This window comes from Rousettus aegyptiacus, unplaced genomic scaffold (assembly GCF_014176215.1).
Source record: "Rousettus aegyptiacus isolate mRouAeg1 unplaced genomic scaffold, mRouAeg1.p scaffold_m13_p_1, whole genome shotgun sequence".
Taxonomy (NCBI): Eukaryota; Metazoa; Chordata; class Mammalia; order Chiroptera; family Pteropodidae; genus Rousettus; species Rousettus aegyptiacus.
The window spans coordinates 7,135,069-7,151,294 of NW_023416284.1; the positions used below are offsets into that span (position 1 = coordinate 7,135,069).

Sequence of the window (16,226 nt, forward strand, 5' to 3'; positions counted from 1 at the left end):
CTCCAAGCACCTGAGCCCGCGGCAGGGGGCTGGTCACTTTCCCAGGCGGCCTTCCGTCCCCAGGCTCCCACCCCCTTGGTTCGCCTGTGCCCCGCCCTGCCTCAGCTGGCCGACAGTGGCCCCCACTACAAGGCCTAGGCCCCCGAGGGGGAGAACGTGGCGACTCAGCTGTCCCTGTCCCTCTTGCTGCAGAAGTAACTCCGAGGTGTGCGGGACAGTGTTGTCCCTTTGTTTAGAAAAGGTCGGCGTAGCCACAAGTGCGAGCTCACCCGCCGTCACCCCCACAGACTCACTCACTCGCGAGCTCAGGTTCAGTAAGTAGAGTGGACGTTGGCGAGGTGCCGAACGCAGGCCAGACACAGTTCTGAGCGGCCTTTATCCTGCTGCGATGCAGGCCGCGTGATTGTCGCTCTGGTGTCGTGGCCCAGGAACTCGGGCCCAGAAAAGCGAGGTAACTTTCCCAGGGTCGCACTGCTAATGAAAGTGGCCTGGAACGCAAACCTAGGGGAGCTCCTCTCGCCCACCCCCAGCACACACACTAACTGCACCTCTCACAGACGCGCACACACACGCTCCATCCCACGTAGACACACGCGTATCTGCACTGCACACACCCACACACCTGAACATAGAAGTGCGTGACCCTCATGAGCACATGCTTGCACATACAGACAGACACGCAGCCAGTGGGCATCCGGAGGACCCAGTCGGTGGCCCTGCCGGGGCTTCTGCTTCTGCTCACAGCAGGGCTGGACCACGAGGTGCTGGGAGGTGAGCGGGGCTGGCTGATGGACATCCCGTTTTTTGGCATGAACCCCCTCAGGAACCTCTCTTAGTGGGGTCCCAGCCCAGTGACTTAGACTCGGGATGCATCTGCCCCACTCAGAGTCTGCCTGAACTTTGGAGCTTGTGGTTTCGGGGGAGGGGAGGGCTGTGACCTTTGGGGGTTTCTGTTCTGCCTGGCCCAGGCCGCGGGCGGAGCGGGACGCAGGCCCAAAAAGCCCCTTCTCTGGGGGTTGTGAGGAATGACATTTGGATGCTCTTTCCTCCCCGGCCTGTCCAAGCCCAGAGCAGGGCTAGGAGTGGGGTCCAACGGCCAAGGTCAGACCACCTGGGCAAAGTTCAGCCTGAACTAGAAATGGCCTGCCTCCCTCCAAAGCTGGCGCGGTGCACCAGGGAGCCGGGATGCAGTGGAAATAGAGCAGCTCAGGTACCTGGATTTGACTGGGGTCCCAGTCAAGGACCCAGACTCAGGCTCCTTCTGCCCCCGCCGTGGACCAGCTGTGTGATTCTGAGCAGGGACTCCCACTCTCTGGGCCTCTGTGGCGTCACGGGGACTGTTTGCTAAGGATCCTCTCAACCCAGAGTAAGCATATGTGGCCTCAGCATATTGAGGGCTCCCCAGGGCTCAGGTGTTGCAGGGGCAGCAGCCCTGGTGGGCGGGGCTGGGGGCCAGGGGCTTCGGTGATTGGCCAGGCCAGGGAGGGATCAGGTACTCTGCCGCTACTCAGAGCACACCTGGACTCGTATCTCCTTCTGGAGTAGAGCGGTGGGGTCTCAGCCTTGCCCAGGGAGGGAGTCTAACATGCCTGTGCTTTCCACCCCCTAGTAAATGCCCACCCTCTGCTCTTCACTTCCCCCTACTGTGTGAAGATCCATCTCACCAGCCCTTCACTCACCTCAGTTCTTATTACATCCTAAACCTTCTCATCCTGGCCAGCGAGAATGTGGCCCCCTCTATCTCCTTTCTTTCTGGGGTCGAGCGATCACCAGAACCCCAAGGCAGGGCTTGTGTGCCTGTCCAGTTAGTGAGGACAGACAACAGCCTTGGAGTAGAATTTACAGGTGCCCCCGCCTCCCAGCAGGGGTGTCTGCAAACGGGCACCTGGTCTTCAACCTCTAGAGCCGAAACCCCAGACACCCAGGAAAGATGTCATGGGTTTTAGCCCAGCTGAACCATGTCCTAACTGTGTGACCTTGGACAAGTAACTCAACCTCTCTGGGCGCTGGTTTCCATAGCTGCAAAGTGAGGCCAACACTGGGTTGTTGGAAGTATCAGTGCAGGTGACGTCTTGGAAGGATGTCAGAACAGCACTTGGCCTTGGATGGCACTCGAAAGTCAGCTGGACTTTAGTGTTACGATTGTTATTGCTGCTGTCATTTGTGTTCTGTGAGAAGAAGCCAGGAGGAGTCACAGAGCAGCCTGAGGGGTAGCATCTGGAAAGAGTTTCCGAGGCAGCGTGGCCGGGGTCCTGAAGGCGGGGAGGGGCTCTCTGCCCTGGGTCGATTGATCGAACACCGGGGCCAGGTGGTAGATGTTGCGAGCTCTTGGATCATGGGCGTCTGTCACAACAACGACTCACAGCTGCCGTCGTAGTGAGAAAAAAGCAGCCACCAACAGCACATAAACAAGCGGGAGTGACAGCGTTCCAACAAAACTGTATTTATGAACACTAAAATTGGAGCTTCGCGTAGTTTCACATGTCACGAACTATTCATCTTTATGTTTATTTCCGATCGTTTAAAAACGTGAGAACTGTGTGTAGCTCACAGCCCGTACAGAAACGGTGGCAGGCGGGGAGTCGCCTACCCCTGACGTAACAGAGCCCCGCCCCCTCCGTATGCCGCTCATTATGGACACTGTTCTGAGCACTTTACAAATATTCAGCCATTCGGTCTTCATAGTAACCCTAGGAGACAGGTTTTCCTTCTCCCTTTATAGAGGGAAAAAATGGAGGCACAGAGCGGTTAAGTCACTCGTTTAAGGTCGCGCAGTTGCTGAGTGACGGAGTCATGACTTGGACTCATGTTTCTGGCTCAGAGTCCGTGCTCTTGGCCGCTCAGCTGGGCTTTGTCACCCTGTGCTGAGAGGGTGACCTTAGGAGAGTCACTGTACTTCCCTGGGCTTCTGCTTCCTAATGCGAAATGAGGGCGACAATCCTGTCCTACCTCTAAGACGGTTTGGTGAGCGGGGCCCTCTGGTCCCCACCTTCAGAGGGCTCACACTGCAGTAGGGCAGCCAGATGCTAATCTCAGAAACCACAGAGACGCACGCCTCCTGAAAGCGCTGTGTGTGGAAAGAACGTGTGGGCGTGGGCAGAAGCGTCATGCAAACTGTGAAGTGCTCATCGCAGGGGATGTAGACGGTGGTGAGAAGGAGGAAGGGAGGAGGAGCCGGCTGTCGGCTTGACCGCTGTCCCTCCTCCCCTCCCCATCCAGCCTCACCTGCCTGCCGACAAGGCCCGGGGTCCTCCGGGTCCCGAGCAGCAGCACCTGCTGACCACGGCGCCAAGCTCCAGCAACAGCTCCCTGGAGAGCTCGGCCAGCACCAAGGACAGGCGGGTGCCCACAGGGAGCCAGCCGCAGGCGCCGCACACGGAGCAGGCCTGTGGGGCCGGGGAGGCCCGCGCCAGCTCCAGGAGCGCAGGTAAGAGGCGGGAACCCACCTGGCTGCAGCCCCCTCTTCGTGTTTCTCCCCAGTTTCTGTCCGAGCCGTCTCCTCCTGGGCCGGCCCTGCAGGCCGAGGCCTGAGCTCCTCCTAGGACCCGGCCTCGCCGCCTCGCTGCCCTCCGCTGCAGCCCTGCGTCTCAAGCTTCTTTCGTTTCTCTGAACTCACAAAGTTTCTCCCACCCTTGCCCATGCGGAGTCTTTTGCCAGGAACACCCTTCCATCTAGACAACCCCAACGTGTCCTTCGAGTCTCCAATATCCAGGCGGGGAGTTTTTCTGTATAATATGTAATATAGTGTTACACATTATGTAATATTGTATTATACATCCTATATTATTTATAATACAATATTACATTAAGATCAGTTGTATTTTACAGATGAGGAAACTGAGGACCAGAGAGGTTAAACAGCTTGTTCAAGGGCACGCAGCTAGTAAACAAGGAGCCAGGAGTCACCCCTGTGCGCTCGGGGCTCCTGCGCCTCGGGCGGAAAGTGCTGTGAATAAGCGAGGCCTCCAGGACCGCACTCACTGTGGCTTGTTGCCCGGTCCCTTTGGGCCTGAGACCCCAGGGTTGGGCGTGGGGTCTGGAGAAGCCCCTGCCCCCTTTACACGTCTGCATTTGCCCTGGGTTTGGTCTGTGGCAGGTGTCACCCTGGGGGGCACCTCCAGTGCCCACACGGGAGGGGGACCCCCCTGCAGGCGTCCCCCAGAAAGGCTGGAGCTTTTCCGGGCGCGTTTTATAGTGCGAGGTCAAGCCCGCCAGCTCGCACCGATCCCTCTCCCCTGGCAGTGCTGGCTGGCGGGAGGGAGGTCGAGGCATGGCCGTGGATTTGGGTCATTCCCCGATGTCCTCCTGGCCGCTCTGGTACCGTGAGAATCCGAGCTGGCTCCCTTACCCCGCCGAGCCTCAGTGACTTAGAAACGAGCCGTGGTGCCTCGTCGGCCGGGGTGCAACACGCATTCCTACCTGTCACCTGACTCAAGGGTCACGTTCACTCTCTCCTGGCCACGTGCATGGACGAAGTGCCCCGCTTATGCTTCCCCGTTGTAGCCCGCCCCGTCACTGTGAGGCCCCGTCACTGTGAGGCCCCGTCACTGTGAGGCCCCGTCAGCGCCCGCCCCGGCCCGAGCCCTCTCTGAGGGAGCAGCTGGGTCAGCGCCTGGCAAGGGCGGGTGGCCCTGAACGTCTGTTGAGTGAATGAATGAGCTCCAGATGTGCTCCTGGTTTTCATTCAGCTCTGACCGACTTCCCGATCCTTAGGGATACCTCTTCCGGCCGTCCTGCCGTGGCTTCCTTCCTGGCCCCGGCGTGGACCCCTGACTGTGACAGCCCGCTGCTTCTCTGTTCATGCCCCCCCTGCCTCTCTGGCCTCTGCTGTCCCCTCCTCTCCCTCCCACCCCGACACCTCTGTCTACTGTGGGAACGGGTAAACCCCGTGCTCTGCTCCGTCGTGGTCCCCCTGTCCGCCCCCGCGATGTCTCATTCACAATGTGGAAAGGCCGTGGTGACTCTGAGCGACATTTGGGCGCCGCAACGGCCCAGGGTGGAAACTTCCTTCCGGCCTCGTGATTTCAGCGCTCCCTCTGCCTGGCCCGTTTGGGGGCTGCTCTGAGTGGAGCAGCTTGCTGCTCGTCCTCCCCTCAGACCCCCGGGAGTAGGGGGAGCAGGGCTGGAAAATAACCAGCCAGCATCTTCGAGCGCTGTGGACACCACGTTCGTTTGGGAGCTCAGCAGGTTCCCCCAGTAGCAGCAGCAGTAGCCATTACTTTGGGGGGGGGGCTTTTGTACATCCAGCCCCTGGCTTGTCATTTGGTTCCTCACCAACTAGTTAAGAAACTCAGGTGTCCACAGGGGCTGGGTGGGAAGGTGAGGTGAACCTGCACCCCGAAGCCCTGCCTGCCAGTTGTGTTCAGGTATGTGGGTCCTTACTGGCCAGGTCTCCCATATCTGACTCCCAAGGGCAACCATAAGTCCAGATCTTTGAAACATAGGCTCCTGGATGTTAAATGTTGGCAGCCAGTTTACTTAAAAACACAACCACCGACCAGAACATAATGCACTTTGGGCTCGTTGCCATTTCATTTAATGCGTCCCCGTGATAGGCACTAGGGACATCGTAGGGAACAGTCCCTGCCCTCCTGGGCTTAGGACCTGGTTGGGGGACATAATGAGTAACCCAGGAAATTGATGGTACAGGGGGAGGAGCCTGGGCCCCAGAGATCATAGCAGAGGGCGGGACTCAGGGAGTGATGGGTGGGGCGGGAGAGGGAAGTCAGGAAGAAGGGGACTCTGAGTTAAGGCCTGAGTGAAAGGAAGGAATGAGCCGTGAAAATAGGGAAGAGCTTTCCAGGGGGAGGGAGCACAGAGCCCTTGAGGCTTGGAGCTGCAGGGAGGAGAGTGTGGCTGGAAGGAACCCGGCTGAGGTCTCAGAGCAGCAGGAGATGGTGCGGGAGAAGGCAGGTGCCAGGTGATGCAGGGCCATTCGGCCATGGTGAGGACTGTGGTGATTTGAACAGCCAAGGAAGTGACCTGCCGAGTTGTAAAGGGCTGGCTTTTGCTGCTGGTGGAGAATGGACTGCCGATATGAGACTAGGAGCCAGGTGGAGGCTGTTTACCTGGTCCCGGAGAGACTGGATGGAGGTTTACGTGGACGAAAGCAGGAGGTGTTGAACTTGAAGTGTCTTTCGAAGGTGGACCAGGCGGGAGTTATTGATGGATCGGATGTAGGGTATGAGAAGAAGATGGATTCAGGGCTCTGGGCCTGAAAGGGGGTGGATGGCCGCAGTGTGAGGTGGCCGAGGAGGAGCAGGCGGGGTGGGATTTGGGGGTGGAATCGGGTTGAGGTACAGAACAGGTGGTTGGATATATGGGGCTGTTGTTCAACCCCCCTTTCACTGAGAATGTCACCCCATCTCCAGGAGCCACGCAGGCTCAGATATATGGCAATGAGCAAGACAGCTGTCCTTGCCTGCAAGGAGACGGTCAGGGTCATCCTGCCTATTCTGTAGCTGAACAAACTGAAGGTCCGATAGGTCAAGTGACTTGGTCAAGTTCATAGGAGCAGAGCAGGAATTCGAACCCAGGATTGTCAGGCCGCAAAGCTCCAGACATCCCAGTCTCAGTGATGAGGACAAACTACCACCCTACCCCATTCTGGAACCCCAGGTTTATGAGATCTCAGAGGCAGCTCTATGCAAAGGAAGGAGATTAGCTGCAAATGAAGGCAGCTTCGGGGTCAATGCTTCATCTCCGTAAAGGAGAAACTGCAAGCCCTTCGATGTTGCTGCTTTAGCAGATACAGATAAAGGGCGAGTGACAAGTTCTCAGCTTTTCGAAGTCATCAGGATTGCCGATGCCTTCCGGCAGTTGTGGGAGAGTGCGGCACCTTCACAGCTTGGCCAGCATTCTGTAACGTGCGCGCGCTTCTCCGCGTCTTTGCGGGGAGTGTGCTTTGTTCTTGGAGCACCTTCGCCTGCACTTTGTATAGTTGGTTCCTTCCATCTGTGGGCTGAGGGGAGCTGGGTTTTCTTATTTGACAGGTGAGGAAACGGAGGCACACAACGATTAAGTGTGTGCTGGAAGCGGGGCCTCTTGGTTCCTGGCTCAGTGCTCTTTCTCCGCGTGTCTTAACCTGCTGTTTGGCCAGCAGGCGGGCTGGGAAGACTTCCTCGCTCTAAGACCCCCGACTGACCGCCCTCTCTCATCTTGTGCAGAATCTTCCCCTGGCGGCCATGGGACCCAGGTCAACGTCACCTGCATCGTGAATGTTTGCAGCAGCTCTGACCACGGCTCTCAGTGCCCCTCCCAGGCCAGCCCCTCAAGCTCCCCAGAGGATGAGCAGGTCCCCTTCTCCAAGGAGGAATGCCCTTTTCGGTCCCAGTCAGGGGCCTCAGAGACTCTGCTACAGAGCCCAGAAGAGAAGCCCCTGCCCCTTGGCGTGCCTGACGTCGGAATGAAGCCCAGTTAACCAGGCCAGTGTGCGCACCTCACAGCCGAGGTGGGCTGACCCTGGGCCTTCTTGGCTCCACCCCCCAGCGCTGACTCTTTCTGGGCCAAATTCCTTTAGTAGCCTCCACAGCCTCAGCCTCCCTGTCACTTACAGGCAGAGGGACGAGGCAGGGAGAGGCGTGTCCTGGCATGTCCTGGCGTGTATCCTTCTGTCAAGGCTGGCTGGATGCGCTGGGCAGCCCGGGGTGACCCCTGCCTCTCCGAGCTGCCCTCTTAGCTGGTCCTGCGAACTTGGCTTCCGAAGCCCTTGTTGTTTTCATCCCTGGGCTCTACCTGGCTCTGGCTTCCTGGGAGGCCCCAGCATCCTGCCTTCCAGACGGGCCTGGTGGGGAAGAGGGGCGCAGTGTGAGTCAGCCATGGAGAAAGGGCAGCGGACAAAGGGCAGCGCTTTAGTCTGAATGCTGAGACTGCAGGACGGTCCCAGTGAGGGGGCGAGGCTGTCATCGGTCAGATGGTTCCGTGCAGGGAGGGGCTGGCAACCCCTGTTGGGGATTGGGGGTCCCGTGGGTTGGCTAAGGACCCTTGGAAAGCACCCCCCAGACTCATTCCTGCTAGCTCCACCTCTTGTACAATGGCGTGAACAGCAGACACCCCGAGAGCCCAGGCAGGCGACTTAAAGGAGTGCGCCTGGCCTGGGCCAGGAGGCAACCCTCTGGCGGGAAATCATCTTAACATGTGACAGTTAAAGGAAAAAAGCAAGCAGCATGCAGGCAAACGAGCCAGCAGCACAGCAGAGCCGAACGCTTGGCGTCCGCCTCCTCGGCCTTTGGCCTGCACGCCGCCCCGTGTGCCCGCAGTGCCAGCCCTGCCTCCCTGCCCGCTGCCCGGAGCAGCTCCAAGGCCACACCTCCCATCAGGGAACTTCAGGGACCTGAGATGACTGCGGCTCCACAGCCGTCTCTCTCTCCTGCTACCTCAGCCTGGACCTTCCTCCTGTTCTCCCCGGAGCCCCTCCCACTGTCCCTGTGAGATGCTGAGAGCCAGTCATGTCTGTGTGTCTGTGGGTCTGCGCAACCAGTGTCGGCAGGTCAGGCGGCCTTTCTGAAGCAGCTGAAGCCGACGGTCTTGCCAAGGGGTCCTTACCTGTTAAAGAATCAGCCCCACTCGCCACAAAAACACTGGTCCACACCCTGCAGATGACGGACAAGTGTGGCTTTGACCAGATTCTGGAAGAAAGGGAACTGGGGCTCCTTGAGAAGCCGTTTGGGTCCATGGTCCATGGATCCCTTGTTTAAAAATCCCTCGACTTGAACTTGGCAGCTGAACTTTTAGAGGGTAGGAGAGTCCAGCCATTACCATGGATACAAGAAAGGCTTCCTGTGCTGGAATCCAGACGTCTTAACTGCCTGGACTTGGCCAGGGTCTCCACCCACATTGGGCCTTGCACAGCCTTGGAGCGCGTCTGCCCCCTGGTGGTCAGTCCTGGGAGGACCTCAGGCCTCATTGCCCTCATTCCCAGCAGATCAGGGAAGCAATGAATGAAAAGGAGACCCTTTCTGGATGTAGTCTCAGTTCTCTGGCTTGTGTTACCCCAAATGACAAGAGTTTGCACTGTATACTGAGCATCATTCCTACTTATAAATAAACTTTTCGTTTGTTTTACACGTTACCCCCTGGCTCTGCCTTCGGGTCTGAGCTGGGTTTGCCCGTGGTCCTGCTTGCCTACCGCTGATGTACAGGGGCAGATGGGGTCCTGGCCACTGAGTCTGACAAGCCCGTGCTCTAGCTGGACCCCAGAAGCGCCCTCACGACAGCCGTCCTTCGCCTGCTCCCTCAGGCCTCTGAACAGCACGGCAGCGCCCTGCGCAGAAACTCCCAGCTGGCCTCCGAACACGCCCTCGTCACGTGCTCTCATCTTGATCTCCTCAGCCTGCTCTTGGGGTCAGGGCGGGGTCTCTTCAGATATGCTTCGTTACCTGCAGCTTTTCACCCACGGGAGTGAGGCTTTGGCCTCCAGGAGTCCCCAGTCTGGGTAACAGCTATGTGGCCCCTAGCTGGGCGCTCCGATGCGCAGGGGTGGGTAGGGGCACAGGGGAGGCCCCGGGCACAGCCAGGGGATTGGGAAAGGTTGCAGAGATGACCTCTGAGCTGTTCCCTGAGGCATAGCTGATTTCCAGAATAAAAGGTAGGGAAGAGGTTGCAGGCAAAGGAAGATCATGTAAAGGCTTGGAGAGGAGAGAGGCCTTGGCCTTGAATTCACTCAGCCTTCCCCGGTCACTCATCTTCCTTCCCGGGTCACTGTCACTCCCTTAGCACAACTGTCTTCGTTCTTGGTAAGTAATTTCCCTGTACCTTTTCTCCTCCCATAGCCCTGCCCTCTACCTTATCTCTGCCACTCACCCTGGACTGGAGCTTGGCAAATGTTTCCTGTAAAAAGCCACAGAGTAAATATTTTAGGCTGGGGAGCGGGGGTTGTCACAGTTTCTGTCACCAAGCAATCCCCCAGTTCTCAGCCAACACCGACAGCGTGCCTGCACATTGAGCTCACCACTATCTGGAGATGGTGGTGTCGGATCCTACAGGTTAGGGGCTCAGTCCCGCAAGACTGCTCCCACTTCTGACACCAGTCGCAAATCCAGGATGTCACCTGTGCTTTGTTTGGCCGGCTATAAATCAGAGATTCTCTCTGGGCATTTTATCACTCGTTAGAGCCACTCACAAAGCTCGGGGAAACATGTACTCACGTTACATTTAGCAATTTATTATAAAGGATGTGATAGAGGACACAGATGGGCAACCAGCTGCAGAGGTCCACAGGGCGGGGTCCAGAACGGTCCCTGGGGAGTGGGGGTGCACTGCCAACCTGGAAGCTCATCTCATCTCAATTCTTTCACGTTTTTAGTGGAGCTTAATCTGCAGCCCCCTCCTTTTCTCAGAGGTCCTCAGGTCGGGTGGAGAGTGTCCACCCTCTTATTACTTGGTCTTTCCAGTGACCAGCCCCATCATGAGTCACCTCATTAGATAAACAGATGTGCTCGAAAAGGGCTCCTTGTGAGTGATAAGACACATCCCTCAGGAAATTCCAAGGGATTTAGGAGCTCTGTGCCAGGAACTGGGAAGAGAGACCAAATATATTTCTTATTATACCATGAGTATGGCTGTATTCCAATAAAACTTTATACCAACATGCAGCCAGTGGATTTGGCCTGTGGCCTGTAGTTTGCAGACCTCTGCTCTAGACTCATCGTTACAGATAGCCACGACCATAATCTCAGTGTCGGGCATCCCACTCTCCCTCACCTTCAGCCCCGACCCCAATGCTACCTCTGTCTTTCTCCCTCTCTAGGACCTGCAATTCATTGCTCCCTCCGTCCATCCTATCTGGTGTAAAGACTGTCTGGCCAGTCATTTTGTCCCTTGCGTGCAGCCTCCACTCCCTGGTCTTCCTCCTGCTTTATTGTTCTCATTCTGGTTAAATCCAGCTCTCTGTGCATGCCACATCTGTACCTTTTCACCCGTGCACCTGCATGGGGCAAGGTTGAAACAGTCAACTACACTGACTGGTCTCACTTTAATATCGATCGTTAAACCCTAAGGGGACCCTTGGATCTGCCCACAGTCACAGCATGCCCCCCTCCACTTCCTGGTGTATTAGTTTCTTATCGCTGCGAACTTAGTTGCTTCAAACAACACAAATTCAACCTCTTATGGCGTGGAGGTCAGAAGTCTAAAATCAAGGTATTGCCAGGCTGCTAGCCCTTGGAAGAGATCTTGTTGCTTGGGGCCCTTGGAGAGAATCTGTTTCCTTACCTTCAGCTTCTGGAAGCATCTTCGTGCCTTGACTTGTGGCCCTTTCCTCCATCTTTATAGAAAGCAGTGTAGTATTTTCTTTAGTCAAATCTCCCTCTTCCTCCCAATGAGGACACGTGTGATTTTGTTGGGCCCTCCCATCCAAGATCCTGCTGGGTAGCATAATCACAGATTTCAGAGACTTGGATCCTGACGCCTTTGTGGGGCCCATTATCCAGCCTATCAACCCTGCCATCCACACACTCTCCCACACTCCTAGAGAGACTTTTTCACACCCTCTCTTCCCTCCTCAAGCCTCTGATCTCACCCCACCCTTACCTTCGGCTGGTTACCCAGCTGCCTGTTTCGGGGAGAAGATAAACACAAGAGAACATCCTTAGGCTCCCCCACCACGTGTGCCCTCCCGCCTGCATCCGTCTCCAGGTTCTCAGCCTTCTCCCCTGTGACTGTGGATATACAGCCAGGCTGCTGGCTAAGGGCATCCCACTCTCTGCGCAGGGACTCGGGGCCCCTCCCACCCCAAGGACATTGCTCTGGCAACTCTCTCTCTCCGTTAGCATCGTTTTCCCTGTCTCCTGCATTTTTCATGCCTGCATGCAAACATACTGACGTTTTTCCTGTTTAAATGATAACACTACCACACACATTAGAACGGCCACTATCAAAAAATAAGTGTTGGCGAAGATGTGGATTGGAACCTTTGCGAACTGTCGGTAGGAGTGTAAAATGGTACGGCTGCTGTGGAATGTAGTATGGCAGTGTCTCAAAAAAATTAAACGTAGAATTATCCTATGATCCAGCAACTCTGCTTCTAGGTGTAGAGCCAAAAGGATTGAAAGCAGAGAGGCAAACAGAAACTCGTACGCCCATGCTCATCGCACCGTTATTTGCAACAGCCGGAAGGTGGACGCAAACCTGGTGTCCATCAGAGGATGAATAGATAAACAAACAATAGCATAGCCATACAAAGGGATGTTATTCATCCCTGAAAAAGAAAGAAGTTTTGACACAGTAAGGATAGACCTCAAAGACATTATCCTGAGTGAAAGAAGCCAGTCACAAAAAGACAAATACTGTATGATTCCACTTAAGTGAGGTTCCTGGAGTGGTCAGATCCATAGAAACGGAAAGTAGATCGGTGGGTGCCGGGGGCTGGGGTTGGGGAGAGGGACGAGGAGTTAGTGTGTATCGGGTACAGAGTTTTCGGTTCTGTAAGATGGAAGGGGGTGGACGGTGGTGATGGTTGCACTTAATACCGCTGACCTATCTACACACTTGAGTATGGTTAAGGTGGTAAATTTTACGGTCCGTGTATTTCACTACTGGAACGACGAATACCTTCTTAAAAACAATTCTCCCTCCAGTTCCTGTCAGATTTCCCAGCTGTTATTAACAGCAAAAACACTTAGAAAATGTGGTCCATTTATATTCACTGTCCCCAGTTCATCTTCTCCTGTTTTCTCTTGAGCTCACCCCAGTAAGGCTATGTCCAACGCAATGCCACAGGGCCTATTGTCCAGGTCGCTGCTGGCGGTCACGCTGCTACGTTCGATAGTGGGTCTCGGGCCCGCTCTCGCTTCCTCTCTGGGCAGCACGGGCCCGAGCGACCAGGCTCCTCACCTGGCTCATGGGGCCCACACTCCTCTGACTCTCCTGCCGTCTTGGGCTCCCGCCTCTTTTGCTGGTTCCTCCTCATCTCATACCTGTCGTCGTGCCTCTTCTCCAACTCCCGCTCGCCCCCTTGCTGGTCCCATCTGGCTTCATGGCTTTACGTGCCACAAATGTACCCTGCCAGCTCACAGTGTTGAAGGGACAAATGTGTATTGTGTCTTCTTCACGTCGGCGCTGAGATGCAGCAGCTACTAAAAAAAAAAAAAAAAAAAAATGGGTGGGAAGAGAGACAATGAGAAAACACACGAGCAGCTGAGAGCGGATGACGGTGAAGAGGGTGGAGCGGACACGGAGGACCTTCCGGGTCAGGAGGTCAGGGAAGGGACTGGAAAGATGATGGTGTGGAGCAGAGGTCTGCAGAACGGAGGGAGGAGCCCAACATTCCCGTGATGAAACGAGGTCTGCCCGCGTAGATCACAAGGCCAGGCGGGGCGCAGTGACAAGGAGAGACAGCAGCAATGTCCAAGGGCCTCTGCTGTCCTGCTGCAGCGAGCGGTGGGAAAACGGAGTCACTGAAAAGGTGCGGCCAGCAGGAAGAGGCGGCCAGATCTACCTTTTGGAAGGATGTCTCTGGGTGCTGGGGGACAGGGAGACTAGTGTTGTCCTTGGCTCTCATGCCCCCTCCGTTACCAGGAGGTGGGGCGGTTGCTCTTGAAGGCCCCTTGCTCTGGCTACGTTGGGGGCTGGCTAGGCGAGGGCAGAGTGGAAGCAAAGAGACCAGCCACATGCTGGTCATGCCGTGCACATCTGGTTCCTCTCTCCGCCAGCTCTGTGCCCGGCGAGGCTGCTCTCTGCAGACCACGCGCCCAGACCCTGCCCTGGGGCTTCCAGCAGGCTTTGCCCATGGGAGGGTACTAGCGGAAGACTTGGGGGATGGGAGGAGAGCGAGGCGGGGCGTGTATTTCATCCTTCCGATACCCCTTCCCGAGGCTTCTACCTGTAACCAGCCCCTTGCCACGCTCTCCTGCTCCAACCATCCCTGGTGCGGCTTCCCCGTCTTTGCAATGCGGGTGATCACGGGCATTTCAGGGTGAGGGGGTGTAAAGGAAACTCTTCCTCTGTCTCCTCTGTTCTCAGTCCTCTTCTTCTGACACTTTCGATCACCAAACGTGGGGTTCTTTTCCCACACCAAGCAATTCTGGGACACCAGCTGGGCGTGCTATCATTTAACTCAATTTTGACACTATCTACCCACAAGACCGTGTCCACTTCAGATGCCGGTCACAAGTCCAGTTTGCCACCTCTGCTTCTGATCCATTGTCTGTAGACTGGAGGGTCTCATGACCCCATTCTTGGGGGGCTGATGTATTTGCTAGAGCAGCTTACAAAGGATAGAACTTCGACTCAGCTAGATGAGAGAGATGCATAGGGCAAGATTTATGTGGAAAGGGGTATGTGTGTGTGTGTGTGTGGGGGGGGGGTCCATGTTCTCTCTGGATACAGCACCCCACCAGCACCTCCACGTATTCAGCACCCTGGAAGCTCTCTGAACCCCATCCTTTTGGCTGCATTACAGAGCACGATTGATTAAATCATTAGTCATTGGTGACTGACTCAACCTCCAGCCCCTCTACCCAACCCAGAGGTAGCAGGGTGGGCAGCTGAAATTCCAACACTCTACTCACAAGGTTGGTTTCTCTGGCAACCAGCCCCCATCCTTAGGGGTCTTCCAAAAATCAGCCACTAACATAAACTCGGTGTGGTCGAAAGGGTTTCAATGTGAATAACAGACACAGGTTTCACCTTTTTGGCTCTAGAGCTATTTCAGCTATGAGGACACGGAACAAATATTAGAACACGAGATGCTCTCAGTGCTCTTCTCACTTAGGAAAGTTCAGGGGTTTTAGGAGCTGTGAGCCAGAAACAGAGGAAGAAGATCAAATATATATTTCTTATCGCGGGCAAACCTTGGGGCTATTGCGGGCTCGGTTACAGGTCACCGTAATAAAGCGAGTTGTAATGTTTCTGGTGGTGGAGGGTCTTAATTTCAATTTGTAAAAACAAACAAAGAAACAAACAAAACCCCGCAACATCTGCGAACGCACAATGAAGCGAAGTGCTATAGACGAGGTATGCCTGCACAGGTCAAAATACGACAGGGACTCAGCATGAAACAACCGAAGGCAGCCACCCGTCTGATGGGGCAGCAGTCGAAGTGGGCTGGAGGCAGCCCCTCCCGCCTCTGGTCTCTAACTATCAGGGAGCAAGAGGTTCCGCTAAGGCAAGGCCAGCTTGGGTGGGGAGGGAGCAACTTTTCGGTTCCTCTTTGTTGCCTGAGGGGACTGACAAACAAAATGGATGTAGTCAGGCTCCCTCGCAACAAGCTCTGTGGTTTCTGGGGTGTGTGTGTGTGTGGGGCGCGGGGGGGGGGGGGTCTTAGCTACAGCGTCCTATGTAACCTTAGCTACAGCGTCCTAGACAACCTGTAGAACGCATGCGCACTGTGACTGATTGCGATTGATTACAGTACAAGGCCTTAAGCCACTGTTATGGCGCCTTGTTCTAAGAACGGCCCTACCTGTGCAGGCCAAGAGCTAGAGCTGTACCTGAGCCTTGCTGTGTCCTGCTATGCCTGAAAAAAGCTAGGTCGCATCTGCCCACGGCTCCTCGCATATTCTTCCGGCTGCCAGAACCGCGCACCCCAAGCTTCGGCATCCCGAACCTGCAGAACACTCTTCATCTAGTTTTCATGCATTTGTCACCATTATGGAACACTCTGATGGAGACTAGTACAGTAGCTGGGGGTCACGGTCCCACATATCCTACCTGCCCAGGGGCGAATCTTGGTTCCGCCACTTTCTGTCTGTGTGACCTCAGGCAAGTTAATTAACTTCCCTGTGCCTCAGTTTCATCTGTAAAATGAAGTTAAAATAGCACCTCCCTAGGACATGGTTCCATAGTGTAGTGGTTAGCACATGTGCTTTACACCCAAAAGGTCCTGTGTTCATGCCCCAGTGGAGCCATGGTCCATAGTCTATGGCCATGGCACCCTGAATGTGCCCGATCCCATCTGATCTCAGAAACTAAGCAGGGTCGGGTCTGGTTAGTACTTGGATGGGAGACCACCTAGGAAGACCAGAAGACCAGGCACTGTAGGTATAAATAATAATAATAAATAATTAATAATAATAATAATAATAATAATAATAATAGTACTTCCCTCAGTGTAAGGGATTACATGAGTTATTCTCTGCAAAATGCTCAGAACTGTGCCTGGCACACAGCAAGTTTTCAATAAACATCAGTTGCTATTTTTTGTACATGTAGGTGCAGGGCATGCAACAGAGTCCAGGACAGCCCAGGTTCGTGCTGGAGCTGACGTGCTTGGGAGGGGCTAAGTAAAG

The 16,226-nt window shown here is 55.4% G+C and overlaps 1 protein-coding gene and 1 pseudogene across 1 annotated transcript in view; both read left to right on the top strand.

Moving 5' to 3' along the window:
- TNFRSF1B (TNF receptor superfamily member 1B) overlaps positions 1–9,070 on the top strand; it is a 35,586-nt gene extending 26,516 nt beyond the window's left edge. Inside the window, exons 9-10 of the mRNA XM_016149445.2 lie at positions 3,220–3,427; positions 7,167–9,070. Of these exons, the coding sequence (XP_016004931.2) occupies positions 3,220–3,427; positions 7,167–7,420 (462 nt within the window). The 3' untranslated portion in view covers positions 7,421–9,070. The remainder of the gene's footprint in view (positions 1–3,219; positions 3,428–7,166) is intronic.
- A 6,784-nt stretch (positions 9,071–15,854) lies between these two features.
- LOC118606930 lies at positions 15,855–15,974 on the top strand (annotated as a pseudogene).
- Positions 15,975–16,226: the final 252 nt, after the last annotated feature.